We start from the raw sequence: 21,120 nt of genomic DNA, 5'->3' as shown, positions 1-21,120 counted from the left end.
GTTCGCGCACGTTATGTTTTTTCCAGCTTTTTTCGGGGGCGTTGGAGTTATGGATTTTCGTTATAAATCCAAAGCAAAAAAATCTCGAAATTTTTGTTAGAACTCCGATTAGTTCGAATTCTGGGACGTTCGAAAACCGAGGTACCGCTATATATATATATATATATATATATATATATATATATATATATATATATATATATATATATATATATATATATCATTAAAATATTGAGCGCCGTCACATTAATATACAGCTGTTTTATACACCTTAAAGCGCTCAAATTGTGTTCCTCAAGTTTGTTTCATGACTCAGTCTCAATGCTGGACCCCATATTCAAAACTAGTTCAGCTATTATTTTTTTTATTCAAGATGATCTGAAAACGTCTGGAGCAGGTTGCATATCTGGAGCAAACAGAGGCATCAGGTTTGCAACTTGCGTTTCCAATGCAAAATGGCTTTCAAAACCATTTTCCTCCGAGGAATAGTAGAAGCTCCTCTCGGTCCCTGCAACCCCCTAAAAGCACAGATGCCCTGCCCTTTGACTCAGAACCATATTTAGATGAGACGGCCTTTTGTTAGCTCCACAGTGGGGAAATTGATCTTGGACCACAGCTGGGTTTGTAATGGGGAAGTTGCCAAAGATTGAGTCCTATGATGGTAAGTGTCAGGTGAGGGGTACATTGCCAGTCCTAGAGGTTGGTCTCCAGCAGCCTCAGGCCACATCAGAGTCCTGCTCTTGTTGTCGCTTTCTGAGGTCACTGGTGTTCAAGCTGCACCAGGTGTAACTCAAGTAGATAAAGATGATCTCACATCTCCACGGCAGGGTGGCGTGTGTCACTTCCTCTCATGACACAATTGACACAGCTTTTCCCCAAATGATCAGGTTGGATTTTGCCCCCCCTCCCCTCCCCTCGCCCACCCGCTGCAGTGGCATGCTAAATACCTGGCTTTTAAGTTTAGCTCAATCCCTGCAGTGTGATGATGAATGTGCGCGCTGGCCACGCTCAGGGCTCCGTGGACCACTGCTAAAAGGCAGACATTTTTCAAGCCCACTAGCCTGGGAATTGCCACTTATCACAAACGTACCCTCTGCACCTCTGAGTGTACTGTTCACTGTAAAAGATGACCACCCCAAACTCCTTCTTTTTATGTGGCTGTCAACAAGTCCTGGAATGTTGCAGGCCGATGCATCGCCTCCCGAACCTGGAGGGTCACAGTGTGATTTACTGAGCCAAGGGACGGTTGTCATGCGACGGGGATGCGGAGTGGCACCTTCTTGGTGCTGCCTTGGTTTAACCAGAAGAAGAAAAATGTGTTTTCTTAGCCGCACATTCTTACCAAACAAAGCACATTCTGGGCTTTGTACCTCCACCTTTATACAGGCAACAAATGAGGAGGAGGCTGAGGGAGTGAATGCCAGTGGGGTAACTACTGTTGCGAGGGCCATGGCGCTACATCCTGATCCGCTGCTCGACAAATCGCAGGTAAATGGCATGTGATGCATAGCTAGTGTCCCAGATATTACCACATGCCTTTTTTTAAACCATATTTGACTCGGGCTATGAGCTAATGTGCAGGAAAATAACGGTCTACCGGCCTTGCTGATGTGACAGATCCAGCTGAGGCTTGGTTGAATGAAGAATCGTGTTTCAGTCGGGATTTAAAAGACTTACTGGGTGCGATTCTGGCATTTTTAACAAGGAATGAAAGGTGGTCCGATCAGAGATGTTGCCGGTTTGAGGGTGTTGTCTAACCTTTAGGCTAAAAACACAGACATAAACCAGAGGTTGAAATCCAAATGGGGGCAGTTGCTGCTGGTGGGTAGTGATGGATAGATGATGTATCATGAAACAGTGTCCTCATTTTCAGAGGCCACTAGATGGCGCTCTTGATGTAGACATGATGTGAGACCTCACTGAATTGGCTGTTTAAACCCAAATGTTGTTCAGCAGTCAGTGCCACCTGGTGGCCGCGGAAAATCGTGACACTGTGTCGTGAAACCTCATCTACCCATCACCACTTGTAGGTAAGCTTTATTTGGTAGTGTTTCATTGCAGGTAGTGAGTCCTGCTCAAAGGTTTCATCCGGGCGCTGAGGCTGGTTGAGTGGTTTCCTTTGCCAAACTGAAAAAATAAAGTGATGACTCAAGCCGTCCATATGTGGCCTCTCCAGAGTCTATTGTCCCAAGTAGGTGGGACAAGCTTCTGGCCCTCACTTCCTTGAAAAGGGAGTAGTAGAAGATGAATAAATGAATGAAGGTCAGTTGTACGTGGTCGCCCACTTGACAACAGCTCTCCACAACCATCATCAAACATCCATTTTATTGCCTCAACAATGATCAATTTCAAACTGTAACAGGAATTCCCGCCTGAAATACGACAGCTGGGGATGAGAGGGTCGCTCCCCGTCTGATTTATGAGCTCCATCCGTGTCCCGGCGGAGGACGGGCGGGGGAGTTGTTGTAAGAACATATCTGTCTGTAATTTATCACACGCCGCCTCTCTTCCGCTCGCTGACCTTCTGTGTGCGAACAGCAAACTTGAATTTAAAACAGAACATGTCGGCATCAGTCAGAAAGTAATTAAGTTCCATTCGGAGTTTCAAATGAGATCATTACTGTTAACAATGGCGAAATATTTTGGTATCCATCAAGCCCTCCGTCGGCGGAGAATACGTCTTACTTGCCGCGCACATCCGAGAGCGTGTGAAACACAGTCCTGCAGGGAAATATTTGTAACACTCCAGTGGCTCTCAAGTGCAGGAGTTTCCTCTAAAAATTCAATGAAAGTAGAGCGATCTTTCATTTGAAGCGCCGAACATCAGTTTGTCCATCATTTTTATGTCACATCCCTCATGCAGAATTGGAGAAGTATATTAAATGTACCTTTTTTCAGAGACGTTGATGGGACTCGCACAGACATTTAAACAGAATCAGAGTCAAGAAACTACTTGCATGAAGGCAATGCTCCTCTAATTCAGGGTGGAAAGCAAGGGTTTCGGGTTCAAATCCTGCTCTGGACCTTTGTGGGTGGAATTTGCATATTCTCCCCGTGTGCAAGTGGGTTTTTTTCTGGGTACTCCAGTTTCCTCCCACACTCCTAGACACTCTAAAATTGGCCCTAGAGTGGCGACCTGTAGGTTGTATTCCTGCCTCTCGCCCAATGACCACTGGGATAGTCTCCAGCACTCCCCGCAACCCTGAACAGGACTAAGCCGTGAAGATGTATGTAGGGCCTTAATTCTGCCCCCATCTTGTCAGGAGAACAACCAGGGATTGGAATGTGTCTCGTATTGTCCAATAAATTTGGTTCCACCTTCAGAATGGATGAATATTACGGTCGGTCGTGTCCACCAGTGTTGCACGAAGCACATAGCTAAGAGCTTTGACTTGAGCTCACAAGGATAACAAGAGTCAAAGTCAGACTGAGGTTGGAGTGAAGTTTGGACCCAGACGTAGCTGCTTCTGGTAGACCTGGAGAAGTTTCTCAGCAGACAGGCTGGAGGTCCAGGGAAGCCTTTAGATACAGAAGATAGACACGCAACAAACTATGAGAAAGCCTGCGTGTCCTCGTGTTGACTATGGTTGAGACGGTGGCCATTTGGATCAAAGTGAACTGTGAAATGAAACTGGGTTCATGAGCCGAAAAACTGATAAATCCATCAGTGCCTCCGTGACAGAGCATCTTCTTTGGTCTAGTTACGGTCCATCACATGGCTCACGTTTCAGCCAAGCTTTTTCTCTGAAGCTTCATGAAGCCTCAGCTTCAAAGGTCTGTCAGTGGATTCCAAATGAAGGTACGTTTCATGAAGAAGTTTCTTCAAAAGCAATAGAACATAGTGTACCATCTTTGACGATGATCATGTGTGTTTTTGTGTACGAGTGTGACTCAAGTTCAGCACATTCAAGTTCTTGATTTTATGAATGCAAAATCCACCGCAGACAGACGTGTGTGTGTGTTTACTCCCTGCGTCTCGTTGTACTCTGCAATAATACAGTGTGTTCCCGGCACATCCATCACTGTCTGGTTTGGACTCGGCTCACAAACAAGAGGAACACTCTGCTGCAGACAGACGGGACCGTGAGAGGAGGAAATCACTGGCAGACCACCTGCACGGTACTAAACTGAGTCCCGGCCAATGCAGGCAACATCATTCTGGACCCATTACACCCTGGACGTGACCTCTACGACCCGCCTACGACCTCTGCCCGAGGCCGCATAGTCGCGTCCACAGAAAGTCTACTGTAAGTACATTCTATTTCAAGAGGTCAGCGCTCTGAGCACAACACTTTAAGTGGGAAGTAAACAAGCATGGTTAACCCACGACGTGCTGCAGCCAAACTGGGCTGGACATCAGTAAGTGTTCTCAACTGTTCCCGGGAAATGGTGCCCAGTGTGAGCTGGCCTCAGAAGAAGATGGTCTCACACAGCTACATATGTCAAGTTTAACAAGACACTAACTGCTGCCATGTCGACTTGTCATCCTCCAGACCTGAGGAAGGTCTGACTGGGGAATGCAGTGCTCACTCTGCTAGCCAGGTTTGACCGTACCAGCGTCTGAAATAACATGAATATTTATGCTGAACTGCATGGACCTCAGAGTTTAAGACGACAACTCAAATTCGTATACTTTTTAATATTTTTCATCATCTATCATATACACACTTATGACATAATATTTGCAGTGGAATTTTTATTACGTCAAAGTACAACAGTGTGATATATCGCCAAGTATAAGGTGAGAAAACACTCATGATTACAAACCATTTTAGTGTAAATATTGCCGATTTCTTTAATGGTCAAATTCAAACTAGCTCAACAGGACAGTAGGTGGCAGTAGCGATGTGAAATTTGCCCACATCATCTAAAGAGAAAGAGAAGAAGAAAGTCATGTGTATTTTTTTTAAATAATGGTAACATAGTAAAATATGTTACATATATCTTTTTATGTACTTTATATTACTTTTATAATTTATTATTTAAAACAGAAAAAATATGTCGTTGTTTTTATTTCATTATTTATTTCAATATATTATTATTATTATTCAGAATGCAAACATATGCATATGTGTATTCAATAATAATAATAATAATAATAATAATTGTTGTTGTTATTGTTGTTATTATTGTTATTATTATTATTATGCTGCATTTTATCCATGATGATAGTCCTCCCATATCACACAACCTGACATGAAGACAAATAACTTTATTATGCATAGAAAAAATATTGATTCTTTTATTAATTTATTTTGGCAAAGTGCGCCTCAGGGGCCACATGCGGCCCTTTGTCTACAGTTGTGCAGACGTCATGAGATCATAGCAAAAACACAAGATTTTGAAAAGCTATCAAAGACAGTAAAGTCTTTTATGTGTCATATTTACATACATGCTCCGTAGTTATGTCACCAAAATATTTACCACTTCCAATATGAATAATTTATATCTATAATATTTCGATAGAAAGTTTAGAAAATAAAAAGTATATGATAAGAAATAAGCATATAAAGTCAGGGCATAATTGTTACTGTTTTCTTCTTCGTTTACAATATTGAAGAAACAAAAATGAAGCTAAATTCAGGACTTCTGTCTGGTTTTTTGGTAGAAAACCTGTATGTTTCTGGGAGGAAACCAGAGTCGAGTTATGCCTCCAAGGGGGCGACTCACTCCTCGCAACGTCGTTAAAATGACCAGGCTTTATTTTCAAGTACTTGGCTTATGTTGAAAGTTTAATCCCGAGACTTGGGTGCTGCGAACATATACATTTTTGCCCTCATCTATCCTGCGGCTTTAACGAGATCTCATTAGACTCAAGGAAAAAAAAAAAAAATCCACAGCAATTAGAGCTTTAATGGATTTGGCTGTGAAAGTGAGGCGCGTGTGTTCACACCAGTGTGAGATGACGCCATCTAGCGGGGCTTCAACAGGAGAGCGGCACGGAGAGAGCAAGCTGGAGTTGAAGGCGGAGCTTTTCCCGGTTTTTTTTTTGCCCCGAACACTGACCCTTGGATGATCAGTTAAGGATCCGGGTGGAAAAGTGCAGCTCTGAGGAGGCAGGGACCTCACAGCCGGGTTGGAGATATCACGGGCACCTGCCAATTCTGCTATCAGTGGAAGTCCAGGCGCGTCACAGCTGCTGCGTCCAGGGCGCATCGTCCAAAAAAAAAAAAAAAAAAAAAGAGAGAAGAATCTGCGGAGCTCCTGCACTGGCTGCTGCTGTTTCTGCGCAAAAGAGACGTGTTCTGTGGGACTTGCTGGTGCGGAGGTTTGCAGCTGGTCACCAGAACCACCCGAGCCAATGCGCAACGAGCGGATCAGAAGGCAACTAACCCGAGACTCCGCCGCAGGGTTGTGAAACTAACCAGGAGCTGGGGTTCGGTTGGAAAGTTCAACCCCCCTGGATGTCGCTGAAAATGCGGGGTTTTGCTGAGCGCGGATAGAGGGGCGCTGCTGCTGCTGACAGAGACCACTTGTACCCGCGTGCGCGCACACACACAGGGAGTCTGTGAAGGAGCCCGGAGCGGACTGGACTGGCATTTTAAACAGGGTCCCGGGGAGTGCGCTGCTCGTCGGTCCAGCCTGAAAGGTGAGTGGTTTTTTTGGTGGAAATGGCTGCGCGTCTGTTGGCGGAAGGGTGGACAGCGTCGATGACTTGCAGCCAGTTTTAAAGAAGCCACAGCGCGCACCGACGCAGGATCATCGATTCGCACTTGAAGCGCAGTCCGGAACGTTTGGTTTTCACAGGCTCAAGTTGAACCGCTTAACCATGCGCGCCAGGATCTTGTGTTTGTGGCTCTGTTCTGCGGTGTTTTGCACGCGGCTGCAGTGCGCCTGGTCCAGGAATACGGCGGGGATGGATGAGCTGAACACGGGCAGCGGCAGCAGCAGCAGCGGCGGCGGAGGAACCGGGGGCGCCAGCGGCGAGTCTGGGGGGAAGCGTGACTTGAACCAAACCATCAACTCTCGGATCAAGAGGAAAACCCTCGCTGTGGATTTCGCGGTGCCCTCTTTGCTGCGTTATTACCTGGCGGAGTTCATCAAAAGACCCCTGAATGGCGACTGTCAGACCTACAACGGATGTTACGCGGTGCGCGCCAACTTGAAAATGCACTGCATTCCTCTACAGAAGACCATCGCTACTTTCGTCGAGCCAAAGTCTGCCGAAGCTGGGAATAGAAGCTCGGCTCCAGATGACGGACAGCCGCTCTTTTACTACAAGCAACCGCTGTCCAAAGTTCTGAAACTGGGCTTGACCAAAGCCAGTCGGAAATCCAACCAAGTGGTGGTGGAAATAGGAGAAGACATAGTCCGGACCGGGTGTGGGGGACTGACCGTGCACGAGGAGGCCCCGGTTTTTACCCTGGAGATGGACCTCACGACTATACTGGAGTGGTGGTTGGGCGCCGATGGAGGCCGGCTGAGGGTCAGGATCATGCCCGAGAAGAAGGCGCAGGTGCCCGGGGTGGAGGACCGGTACACCGCGGCCATACGCGCCGCAGACCCCCGCCTCTTTCTTCGGATATCATCTCAGGGTGAGTGCGGGCTTCCTGAAGCCTTTTGATCACTTACACACGCACGCACGCACGCACGCAGGCCTGCCATCTACATCACATCCATCCACCAATAGGCTCGTAAGCAGCGTCAGCCGAGAATGTTAACACGTGTAAATCGCGTCTTATCACAAAAATCACGACACATATTTTAAAGAATCAGACACAGCATGTGTCAGGACCAGTTAGTTTTTTCATGCAGTAAACAAATAAATAAATAAAAAAGATAAATGAAATAAAAACAATGTGTCAACAAACTTTGCAATAAAAAAAAAAAGTCCAATGACTTATTTATTTTGTATTTTATCACTTTTTTTTAGCAGTTTTCTCAGTACGTTTCTGGAGATTTAACATAGTTTATGTAAACTTTTATTATTATTCAACCCAAATGATTCCCCCCACCCATCTTTAAAAGTTACCATCTATGTCACGTAATGTTTTAGGAAACCATAAATCCGGTGGGGGGCCGGGTGGGGGGAGGCGCTGTGATATGAATGATGGTTCCAAGAGCATACAGCAACCTCGAACAGTCATCCATCACAACCCAATCCCACCAACAAGTGACAACACGGGTATCCATCATGGTGCTGCTGCGACTGTCTTCATTCAGTGTTCCCCTGCTTTCATTAAAGCTTTTGACAGCGCCGGTCATAATCGTTAATTGGCTATTAAGCGGTGTTTGTTTGGGAATGATGTATCACCTGTTGCCGAGCACAGACCCCCCGTCCTCAGGTGCGCCAGCGCGGTGCCACGGGCTGTTTTCCTGCTTGTGTCATGACATTTCTGATGTGGTTGTGTGCCTCCCTCGGGGCTGGAGCACTTTTCCTTCTCATCCGGGCGACGGAGCTGCAGCTGCATGCGGATTCAACTCTCTTTTTTTTTTTTTTTTTCTTCCCAAAGTGGTGTTTCTTGGAGGCTGACTCCTCCCTTGCCGTGATTATTGTTCACATACATCTGCGCCCATGGAATGAAGTGACAAAACAGGGGCTTCTCCTCTTCATCGTCTCTCTGCGGAGCATCGTTCGACTGCGGGAGGGAGGTCGGCCACTGGTTTATTTTGATCACACGCAAGTTAAGTCATTATCTCAGAGAAGGCTGCAATACACCAGGGCTTCTTCCTGGAAAATCACTACAATTCCTTAGCCACCTTGATGGGAAGGCCGACACTGATGCAGATGACACAGCGTTATTCGCTGAAATATATTTTGGTTGACTCAAAAATACCTTTTCTATTGACTTTGCTACCTGGGGGTTATTCAGCGAGCAAGGGAGGCGAAGAAGAGATTGCAGGGAAGGTGGAGGAGCCCAACAACAGAGTGAAGGAGAAGCTTTCCTGGACAGTGGTGGTCACTGCCATGATAGTGTGGCATCCATGTATCCATCATATATAAAGGTTCAGTGAAGAATATCACTGAACATGTCCGAGTTCCATCTCACGGATTTGTCAAGGAGACTTCGCAGGCGCACTTGAGGGAGCCCAGACCAGTGACCTGCACGATGACTAGGGAGAGCAGGGGAGGAACAGAGGAACCATCTTGCTGAGGCTGGGCACAGGCTGGTTGCCGCATGTTACCAGTTTTTTTCCCCCATTTTAAGCATACAATTAAACCTATAAATGGTGATGCAGTGAAGTATTTGGAACAGGGGCCACTTGAAAAGGCCACCAGCTCTATGTTGAGTGTAACACCAAGAAGATGGCAAATGGTACTTCCTCATATAGTGTCTTCTAGTGGTGTATCGCAGAACTGCAGGTCACAAATGGATGAAAAGTTTGAGTGGAAGTTTTGGTCCAAGTTGAGGCAGAAAAAAGGTATTCCGAATTTTATCAAGAAATACGATGAGGACAAGGAGGAAATGATGGTGGAACTATAAGGTACAGGAGAGTCGAAGGGAGTAGTTCCGAGAGAGGAAGAGTGGTGTAGTATGAGGAAGGCAGGAGCACCAGAGAAATATGGGAGGATTGTGCAGGACATGAATATGTGTGAGATACAGGATGTAGAGATGAAGAAGGTGGAGGATTTGAAGTACTGAGGCTCAACTGTCCAGGGTGATGGAGAGTGGGAGAAAGAGGTGAAGAAGCAGGTGCAGGCAGGGTGGAATCACCGGAGAAAAGTGTCAGGTGTGACAAGAGGGTGTCGGCAAGGATCAAAGGGAGGTGTCCTAAAGGGTGGTGAGGCCAGCAATGTTGTATGGTTTGGAAACAGTGGCACTGAGGAAAAGACAGGAGGCAGAGCTGGAGGTAGCAGAGATGAAGATGCTGAGCTTCTCTCTGGGAGTGAGCAGGATGGATAGGATCAGAGGGACAGCACATGAGCTCAGGTGTTTAGGAGACAAAGTCAGAGAGGCTAGATGGAGATGGTTTGGACATGTACAGAGGAGAGAGAGCCAGTACATTGGTAGGAAGATGTTGAGGTTGGAACTGCCAGGCAGAAGGTGGAGAGGAAAGAGGAGATTGATGGAGGTGCTGAAGGAGGACATGAGGTTTGTAGGTTTGAGAGAAGAGGAAGCAGAGGACAGGGTGAGATGGAGGAAGATAATCCGCTGTGGCGACACCAGAAGCTGAAAGAGAAAGAAGTAGAGCAGAACATGCATGAGTCAGGGAGTGAGGACTGACCAGGGGCTTCAAGGTGAGAGCAGAGGTTCCTCAGGGATCAGCTCTCAGCCTGTTTTTGTTTGCCTTTGAAACGGACAGACAGGGTTAGGGAGGAGTCTCAAAGGACCATGATGTTTGCTGATGATGTCAGGATCTGTAAACTGTAATTAACTGGCAAAGAGGGATGAGTTGAGTTTCAGTGAGAGTTGGAGCTTCTCAGCTTGAAAGATCAGGAACGTTCTCCACTGGCACAGGAGGGACAGTGAAGTGGCACGGGGGAGTTCCAGTGTTGTGGATCAGCGGACGGAGAATAGAGGTGAAGAGGAGAGTGGAGGCGAGGTGCAGCAGGTGGAGTCGATCTGTGAAAGTAGGTGGAAGGGAAGCGCTGAGGAAGATGGATGGATGTGATGGAGGAGGACAGGTGTGACTCGGGAAGTTGGGCTGAGTCATAGCAGCCCCTGAAAGGAAATGGCCAAAGAAGAAAAGTGTAAATCCGTGACAGTTATTACTGAAGTCGGTGGTCTGACGGCTGCCTCATTATAGCTGGTAGAACAATGTCCTCATTTATGTCCTCAAACTCTGACGCATGTTTCACTGCACTTGAAGTTACATGATTGCCAGAGTGTTTTTTTTTCCATGAAGCCTTTGTTACTTTAAAAGCAGCGTGAATTTCAGCGATAGTTGATTAGTGCGCTCTTTTCTCATTCAGACGGTGGAAGAGCGACGCTGTCTTCTCATTGGACGGCTGGAGAAGTGCTCTGTTTTTCCAAGGCTTGAAGGGTTTAAATCTTTAGAGGCCAAAGCTCCCAGTTCTGTGAAGCCACTTGTGTTTCATGTGCTGGGCAGCTCGACCAAAATAGTGTGAAACCCAAATGTCCATGTGACATTGCTGTGTTTGTTCTCCGGCTCTAACACGCGGGGGCTCCTTATTTTGAAGCAGTGCCCAACTGGGTTCACCAGTCCAAGACGTACCTCCAGAGCCTGTTGACACCGACCTCCTCCACCTGCTGCTAGACTGATAATTCAACACTTGTCTATCTTCTCCATGTATTCCAACCTTCCGACTGTCTCCACACTTCTTCTCAAGAGGTGTCCTTCTCATTTCTGACCGTCACCATTATCCGGATGTGAAGCTCAGTATCTTCACCTCCGACTCTTCTAGCTCATCTTCCTGAGTCTCCTTTCTGCCTACTCTGACGTCTTGTTGTCTCCTCCTCCTTCCACCCTGCCTTCACTCTCTTCTTCTTCACCTCCCCGACACGATGAACAACCTGATGCTTAAGAGTTGTGACCCCATAATCCCTGATATGGTGAACAATAAAAACACAATTTAACATCTGAAACGGTTGCCCTAAAATGCATGTTGAGGTACACACTAAATAAGGGTTCCACATTTTAAGGAGTCCTAAGAGGCTCCTGCTTCAACGCGTTCTCTCGCCTATGTCAACATCTATGGACTGCTGTCAAGTGTCTATGTTCTGTGTTACTTTCAAGTGAATCATGTCTTCGTCTGCATGTACAAAGGAAGTGGTCAATGTAGGGGTTGACCCATGGGGTGGCGCTATAGCACCTCATGCTTTTCACTCACAGTCCGCACTTGAACAATATGGAGAGGGGCAAAAAGTTGGTCGCCAAACGATAATATGTGAAGCCTCATATTGGCATCAGAAGATGCTTCAATGTTGGTGAAGTTGGATATTTTATTTTTCAAGCGCTTTTCACAGCAGGGTAAAAAAAAAAAGAATCACTTGAACACGCAGGTAAACAACATAAACAATAGCTGGCTACAGGGTTCAGTTGTCAACGGAGTTTCGGCGACAGGTCTGACATTTTTCCACGGAATATGATCACTTGTTTTCCCAGCCTCCGGTGAGTCGCGGGCTATTAGCATGAAATAAACACCCAACATGGCACCCAGAATAATTCGACGATCAGCAAACGTGCCTTCGGGAAGCAACGCATTAAAGTCTGCATTTGTACGTAGCGGCCCTACAGGGGTTCAGGGGGAGAAGCGGGGTGCGTTAATGAGAGACACCATAAGTGGAAGGAAACTGTGCAGAGCAAATGTGATAAAGAGTTGACCTCCACTGCATTAACCTTGATTATTCCCACTAAAGGGAGTCGTAAATATGCTCCGGTGGAATCACTAAAGAAGCACCCTGAGCTTCGTCCCTTGTCTCAGCGATGTGAAGAAGCGGCGGCGGCGGCGGCATCACGGACATGTTGTTTTCCTTCCCATGTTTACCCCTCCGCCAGCCGAACACATGCCCTTATGATTTTTCTATTTGAGGATCCCCAGTCCGCCGACTCCTTTGAGAGGCTTAAAACAGAATCGGAGCGTGCCCAGGCTTTTCAGCTCTCAGGCAAATATTGCACTTTCTTGGAGATCTCAAAGAGACTCCGGAGTAAATTCGTAATCTTGGATTACACGCCTTGACACTGGTGTTTACGTGGCTGTGGCTTTTGGGGTGATGGTGCGTTGATCTGTGGAGACTGAAAGTAAAACATATCTGTCAGGAGCTGTGAGTCGACATAATGAACCTGGGTTAAAACTGGATTGTGTTGATAAAGAAAGGCCTTCTTGCTCAGGGATCCCTTTTTCTTTCATATTAGCATTTATTTTTTTGCCAAACATGCATTCTAACATCACTTTTCTTTGCGCGTGGTTACATATGGCGGTTCAGATTTGCATTGAACAGTGTTTATTGAAGAAATACAGGTGATGCTTGAACCTCCAGGATGAATATTCTATATAAATTTGAAGTTCTGGCAACGGTAGCGTCTGCAGTTTTTTATTTTGTCTCACTGAAAGTTTCTTGAATTGGCGAAAAACCGTGACAGAGACATTTGGAGGGATTGTTTTGCGAACTATTTTGGGTGTTTTTATGCAATACAAGGTTTTCTCAAGCAGCTTACCCTGTCATTTTTGCTTCCCCAATGTATTTTTTTTAAATGATACAAGGATATCATTTAAAATATCCAGTTAGGCCCCTGCACTCACTCACTTGGGGCCAAAAGGTATCCGTACCCAAAATGCCCCTCTTTGGGACCACAAAAGCAAAGTATTCCTGGGTCATTTATTGCTTCCCTTTTGGGTAACTACCCGAGACAAACCTATCTGACTATTTAAGAGTAAGTCACCGACACTACTATATGTTCTAGATAGCTTGGATGGTGTTTTGAAACCTTGTATTTTAACTGCTTGCCTCTATAGTCGACTAGTTGTAGCAGGTCTATTACCATTTACTGCTCAAACCCTGCCGCTGTTTCCCTAAGTGAGTGAAAGAGACAACCTCCAGGATGTGTTGAAAGGTTGACTTAAGATCTGCTAAAGAGGAAGGGTACGTTTGAAATGTTCACCTCCAAGTGCTAGTACAAGCTGCTATCCAGGGTGTGGTAGGAACGTTCCGCTGGACCTTGCTGTTTGCCCACCAACAACGCGAGTGTCTGGTGTTTTGTTCCGAGCTCCTGAAGTGCCTGCTGGAAGCCTGCAGACTCTCTGCCGCTGCAAAGTTGCTTCATAAACAAAACTAATTCATCCAAATGATACTGTTGTTTAATGTCCACGAGATGTTGCTCCGTGCATTAGCTCGCGAGCACTCACGCTGTTATTGCAGCTCGTGTGTCTCTAAACTCATTTTGCCAAACGGCTCATATAAACAAATGCTGCAATTCTTGGCCGGAAAGCTCTGCTGATGTATTACCCGGCGAATCCTGGCTGACCTGCTGCTGCATTCAAGCAATAAATATTATCATTACTGTTGTTTTCCTTCAGGTACTTCGATCAGTCATATGCAGAAGTTTCCGCCGACTTGTTTCGGAGGTGCTCGAACGTGAGGCATGTCATGTCGCGAGGATAAGAGTGGGAACGTCTCGGGTGATGAGCCTGAAAACTGCTTACAATGGTTGTGCTGTTACCCACCCGTCCCTGCTGTGGTCACACACCAGGCTGGTGTTTGACGTACAAAACTTCCAACTTGACAAGATCCGAGCGAACAGCAGCGGAGGAGACGAAGGGCCGCGTGGCCCCCAGACAACAGCTGACCTTTAATTTAGCGCGTCCAGGTGGAAGGCTGCTGGGCCGCGGGAGGAAACGACCTGACATTGAAAGGGAGTGCGCGAACTTGGTGGCGAATCAATGGCCGTCCTGACATTTAAAGCTTGTATCAATCAGCTGCTAATAGAAAAATCAATGGGAAGTCAGAAAGGCACTTTATTATTTATGCGTTTCTATGATCAGCCCCGCGCGCCCCACGTCCCCCTCCGGGCCCCGAGGAGCCGACCTCGAGGATCGATGCCTCAAGTTACCCTGAAGTGTCCTGGTGGCTGTTCCCAACGACATGCGAACACACTCCGACACTGGTTTGTCAGATGTAGTAGCGACTGTCATCCTTAAAACAACGCCGCTTTTGTGACGACAACCATTCCTGCCGTCTACGCAATCCGACGTGTCGACTCAGACGCGTCCGAATCACCTATATATCCGTGAGGTTTTTACGTTTATCCGAGTCTGAAATTGGTGGGTGCGAGGTTACGTTCTGTGTCGCCATGCGTGAGCGCTATAAATAACCCAAATAGCCGACAGATAATGTCAGCTGGAGTGAAAGTTGTTGGAGAAGAGGACGGTGGGAGATGATGTGAGGCAGGACGTCTCAGTGTGTCGAGTGTAATCCAGTTAATTGAACGGCTGGAATTCAGCTTGTTGTCTGTGGGGGAGCAGCGCCAGACCAGGGGGTTCAAAGGAGGGAGAGGATGGCGGGTAATGTTGGGAGGTATCGTCTGTGTCAGATGTGTCTAAACACATCTGACACAGGCAGAGTTTGGTTTTGTGTGTCGCTGTTAGAGACTGAAGTGAACAATTTCAACTTTGGTGTGGAGACCATGGATCAGGTGACCATGATATTGTTATTCACAAACCATTTCACTCATTCAACGTGACTTCAGACTTGCATGTTTTTGTTTAGGAATCACTATAAAAATAATAATAATACAATACGTGACACCTTTGTTGGGAGTTAAACTGCTCAAGCTACTACTTTATCTCGTTGTGTAAAATATTTTTTAAGAAATGAAAAAACTCACAACTTTATTTCGCATTTATTTAGTAGTAGTAGTAGTAGAAATAGTCATGTTTTTATTATTATTATTTTATTATTATTATTATATATATATTCAAGTTTTCCTTCTGAACAAATAATTTCAAAATGTAATAGATTGTAGCATATAGAACATATGGGATTTATACAAAGTGTTTCTCAGCACTTTTTATGAGAGGCATTAAAGACCGCTTTATTTAGTTGACCTGCCTGTGACATCACTATAGCGTGGCGGAGTGGAAGCAGCTGCTAAACATTAGCATGCCATTGTTTGTTTATTAAAATGAGACAAATAGTGGGTACTTTATTTTGATAGTTGTATTGTACATTTAGGTTGGAAAACAAAATAAGTTGGTGCTAAACCTAGTGTTTAGTACTTCTGTTTGTTTTTCAATGTCGAAATCCGACAATATGAATGAAATGTTTGGATCCAGAATTCATTTATGTCGACTCCCAAGAATCAACGAAACTTAGCGGAGCATCCAGGTAAAAGTATTTTCAGTGTACAGTGTACAGTGTCACCGTAGTCATACTTGTTCATTTAAATGACTGCGATGAGTTAAACCAACTGTTTTCCAAACTGCATTTCTGCAGTGGCATTTGCGCGTTGGCGAATAAAGTTTGCAACACACGAATCGCAGATGCCAATTCTGTTGGTCTGCGTGCATGTTTATGTGTTCAGCTCACTCACGTAGCTCAGTGGGACTTCAGCAGACTGCTGACGCACCAGCGTCACCGCTGCTACCCGGAAAGTCAGGCCCTTCTCATCTGAGAAGGTGTGAGAAAAATCATCGGCGCCTGCCAAATGAGGTCCAGACATCTTCCTGTAAACAGCGGCTAATGCCATTAAGAGCGTTAGTCCACCTCACTTTACGCAGAAGGTGACTTTGTCCGCTTTTATTTTGCCGTTCTTCCACTTTCACCTGATGTTTTAGTTATTTATGCCACTTCCTTGTTCCTTTCAACAACAAAAAAAAACAAAGAAAAGCTGCCTGTTTGATGAATGGTGATGCTTCTGAGAGGCCGCGCAGCACAAGTTTAGCTAACAGCAGGCGCGATGAGGAGCTGTACGTCAGAGCTCCTGAGTGATGTGCCAGCTCCATTATGAGGAGGAGAAATAATGCGTGGGGGAAACTTTCTTAAAGAAGTTGGGGACATGCGGGTGTATCTTTCTCAGTGTGATCGCCGCCACGTCAACTCGATTTTTCACCATGAACTCGGGATTTGCTGCTTAAAACTGTAGAAAATTCAAAAGGTAACATGAGGGAAAGCGACCTGTGTCTCAAAGTACTGAGATCCAGTGTTTGATCCTAGTGGAACTCCTATTATTAAGATGCTCTTGAATTTACCGCTGACTTTTGAGGCCAGTTCATCCCACGATGCTGCGCTAAACTGAATTTTAAATACAATTAAATACAATTCTAAATCCATCTAGACCCACAAAACACTGAAAAACATGCTTATAAAAGACATGAAATTTGGCGAACGCCTATAAAACCCTTGTTCTCACCAGTACACCTCGTAATTTTGAACCTCAGAGTTTTAGCCCACTTTCCGAATATAATGCTTCATGAAATACGATACTCTTGTTTGGACATACCATTTTCTTTGTTGGCTGCTTAAACATTGCCACACCACCCACAGGCCTGGCATGTGTACTACATGGTCTTTCACCTACCTTGGGGGCCCCAGAACAGAAAAGATCCCGGTGAGAACCCTGACAACACAACGGCTGTTCCCAAATTGTCGGTTGGAGCAACAAAGTCTTGAATAAATGAAGTTTTAGTCTCTGTCGAGTAAGAGGTATTTGACAAAAGGTGGTAGCAAATAGCGAACCTAGCACAGATTCTTCCGCCGCAAGCTTAGAGTTTACATGCGAGAGATGATAGTTGGTGCCTCGAAAAACGATTTGAGAGACTCATAAGTCCATCTTGAAGGCTGCTGACATTTGTGTCTTTTCACTGTTGGGAGTTGGGAAACTCAGTTTGAAACATCGCAGGTAGCAAATGCCAGAAACCAGAAAATCACATTCTTTTCTTGGAAAATCTTGTTTTCTGCCCCTTTGCTGTCAAGGTTCTGCTTTGTGGTGGGAATGTGGCCTCTGGCCTCCAACAAAACTTCATGGAAACAAACTAGTTTTGAACTGTATTTCCTCGCTTTGTCATTCGAGACATTCATTACGGCCTCATTTAGTCGAGTGTCATTCATAGGTGTGCGGCGAGAATGCATCGTCAGCCAATTAGGGAGAAGGAAATTCAACCCTCAAATCTTCGAGCGCCGTCTTGATGGAGCTCTCGCTGTGTGCCGTGACCTTGCATGTGTTTGTTGTCCTTGTAAGCCTTCAGTAAATCTGCCTGCCTTTTCTTCAACACATGCTGTTGAAAGCATGCGGAAGAGAAATATCTTGAGGGAGTTTTATTAATTCAAGACATTGGATCTGAATAGGAATCCATCCTCATCCGATGATCCGTTGCCGGATCGCGGGGGCAGCGGCTTCAAAAGGTCGCGCCAAACGCTCTTCTCCTGGTCAACATCCACCAGCTCCGACTGGGGGATCCCGAGACGCTCCCAGGCCAGTGAAGGGTTGTGCCAAACTCAAGGTCCGGGGGCTAAACCTGGTCCATCAATCCATTCTTTTGTTGCCTGGAATGGTCGGCGCAAGCACAACAATTTCAAATGCAACACAAATGTTTGTGTTGGGGATGTTTTCTAGCTAGCAGAGCTTCAAATGTCTGCAATAAATTCATTGGCGGTGGAAGGAAATTCTGAAGATAAGAAAAGTGTCATGGTGAACCACACAGTTGCCTCTTGTTAAAGTTAGCCAGCAACAACTAAAAGCAATGTTCTATTTCCTGCTGTAGTTGTAACTGAGTCTGACTCTAGTTCTTGTCGTGTCCATGCTCCACTTATGTGACATTGTTCTGCTGTCATCCACTTTGTTGAGCCACAGCTGTTTTGCCAACACTTTAATATCCATATCAAAATAAACATTTATTCATCATCATCCGAAGACGACACTGTTTTAAAACCCCCCTTCATGAGCGTGTGAAACGTACCCGATGACTGCAATTTTGGAAATGAAGGACGCTCTTTTTCTCTTCTCTATTTTAAAAACGCCTATGCGTTTGTCAGGATTGGAGCAAACAAATGTTGTGAGACTGACTCCCACGATGGGAGGGGAATCCCACACGGAAGGCCCTCCTCACTTACCTGGATTAAAAATAGATTAAGGTTGTAGTCTGACACACACACAGACACACAGCTTGGCAGCCTTCACCGTGCAGCCTGCGTGTTCACATCCCCAGCTCCCTTTATGATCTGTAATGGGATTGTTGAGGAGCGCCAGCACCATTCTCATCACAGGACAAACCCACTTAATGGCCTGTGATTTGCCATGAAAGGTCAAGGAAAAGTGGCTACTCGCCGAACCCGCTTATCCCCGGACACCTCATCGGCGCACGTCGACGCCCCGTGCGTTCACCTCTTCCTGTGATCGTGTGAGCACGCATGTTCATCAACCAGTCGGCCCTCTGTCAGTGTGTGTGTGTGTGTTTACCACAGCAAAGACGAGGCGTCCACCAGGGCCACTACAGGGTCCGCCGCCTGCCCATCTTCAAGCATTGGAGGCGCTTCAGTCCTGAATACACAGCAGCTCTATCATTGTTTTTTTTAATAATCTCAAGATGCCTTATCACTTCATTGGGAATAACAAGTGGGCAGAAAGTTTGATACATTTCCAACTTTCTATCTTGACAGTGATTCAGGCAAGTCCTTCGAGGGAAAGCAAGCTGGCGCCTCTGACGGCTCGGGAGTGAAATCTCAATAAATACCAAAAACATTTATGAAGGGGAAAATGAGGGAGAAATTGAATCCTTGCCATTTGCTTCTTGTAAAACCCGCTTACAATTCAGCAGGTTTTCTCCTCAGAAGATCATTTTTCAGGTGGGGATTGATTCAGTTTAAAGTGGGCTGCTTTGGTGGGATGGCAACAGTAAGGTCTCCAGCACAACGCTGCTGTAAAGTCCTCTAAAGAGGGACGACATGGATTCATTTGTATGAATAATATTTATGTCCAGATTTGGATGAATTTTTCAGGAACACATAATTCAATTTTGGGGAGAGAGTGGGATCACCGTTTGGGTCCAGGGTTCAGTTCAGTTGCGGCAGCAGTGCCGAGTCTGTGGGTTATTTATTTATTAGTTGTTTCTGTTTATTTTATTATGGTTATTACTATTATTATGTTTTTGACGGCACGTTTTCCAAGGCGCTTTTCTAGTTGGTGGGATCCCCACTGACCATGGCAAGAACATTTGGGGCCTGGGTGGATAAGAGTTCCTCAGATTATTCGTGCACGAATGTGACCGTGGTTTCCTCCCTGAGGTTCTAACACCCTAGACCGTCGTCCTTGTAGCTACCATGAGAGCTCACCAGAGAGACAGGAAGTAGCTTCTTTTTTCCTGCCTTCACCTTCACGTGTCTTGGTTTTCCTCTAGTCGCACCTGTCTTCATCATGCTCTCATTCACCACCAACATGAACTTCACTGGTTTTCTCCTAATGTTGTCTCTCTTCCGCACAGCCCCAACCATCTGACCTCCATGTTTCTTTTGCTCCAGATCATCCCTGTCTGGCTCCAACCCTTCCACCCTTGCCTGCGCTTTCTTCTCTCCCTTTTCTGCTTTTCCTCCCTTTGACCTTTTGCGTATAATAACAGTGTTATTAAAGGTAATTAGATTTATTTTTTCATGACCTATTTAATATCAAATGAAATGTCACACATTTATTCATTCATATTTTCCCCAAATATTCCACCTGCTTTTTAAAAAATATTTTAAGGTGTTTCTTTTCATTTCCCATAATGTGCATCCAACACAGTTTGACAACTGCACATGCTGTGGAACGAACACCAATATTCTGTCTGATGAATTTTTGTGGTTTGATGTAGGATGAGGATGTGTCTTTGACTCCCTGGATGTGTAGCATTTTTACGTCTATTTACCGCGTAGATAAAATAATAAATCCCTCTGTTCTAGTCCGAGCGTGAATAAGGAATTCTGCGGATTGATGTTGCGGGATATTTGTCGGATACACTGCACTGCTGGGAGACTATTAACAGATATTGGCAGGCAGCTGTGAACACTGGATGGCTCCCCTGGGACCTTGCTTTCGGCTAATCCTGCCTCTTCACCTGCGATGCGCGGCGGAGGCTTGTCCCGCGGAGCTGAACTGCCTGTCTCTTCCTCAGTAACCAAATATTGATTTCGGAATCATCATTTTTCAGCTACCTCTCGCTCATCCTTTTTTTTTTTTTTTTTGTTCGGGAATTGCGATTTAATTTGTGCATTCGCGAGGGGTCTTTTGAAACATTCTTCATGGGTCACAGACATTTTACAACCTTACGTTTATGAATACTAATAAGGCCACTAAACATCAGAGGGAGTCAATTATTCATCCACCCCAGCTGGCCTCGCGTGGAAGTGAGCGTGTGGAGATTCTCGGCCAGGGCAATAATTTACTGTGGAGTAGCCGGACAAACATAAGCTCATTAGAGCTGTACCAGGCTTCATTTAGGGCTAGTTTGCCTCTCTCCTTACGTGGCCTCTGTGACTTTGAGGAACTTGCATTGGAGCAAGCACAATTGTCTGCTCTGCATGAGTCTTGAACTCACTGTCCAAATGGTAGATGCAACAAAAGCAACAGATGTATTTTTGTATCTGTGATTTTTATGTCATGCGTTCAGGTCTGAGAGAACAGATATTTCATCCATGCTATATGTCTTGTACTGTAGCATATTTGACAATAAAGTTACCTACCTACCAACCTACCTGCCTATGTAAGGCAACGTTACGTACAATTCCGGATCCGGACCCAGATGAATCC

General features: G+C 45.6%; 1 protein-coding gene across 1 annotated transcript in view; it reads left to right on the top strand.

Annotated features, from left to right (window-relative positions):
- Window positions 1–6,005: 6,005 nt before the first annotated feature.
- Window positions 6,006–21,120, top strand: part of alk (ALK receptor tyrosine kinase) — a 320,052-nt gene continuing 304,937 nt past the window's right edge. The window contains exon 1 of the mRNA XM_053846084.1: window positions 6,006–7,535. Coding sequence (XP_053702059.1) covers window positions 6,770–7,535 — 766 coding nt within the window. The 5' untranslated portion in view covers window positions 6,006–6,769. The remainder of the gene's footprint in view (window positions 7,536–21,120) is intronic.

This window comes from Synchiropus splendidus, chromosome 16, assembly GCF_027744825.2.
Source record: "Synchiropus splendidus isolate RoL2022-P1 chromosome 16, RoL_Sspl_1.0, whole genome shotgun sequence".
NCBI lineage: Eukaryota > Metazoa > Chordata > Actinopteri > Syngnathiformes > Callionymidae > Synchiropus > Synchiropus splendidus.
The sequence above is the reverse complement of the archived record's forward strand: the minus strand, read 5'-3'. Positions and strand labels throughout refer to the sequence as shown.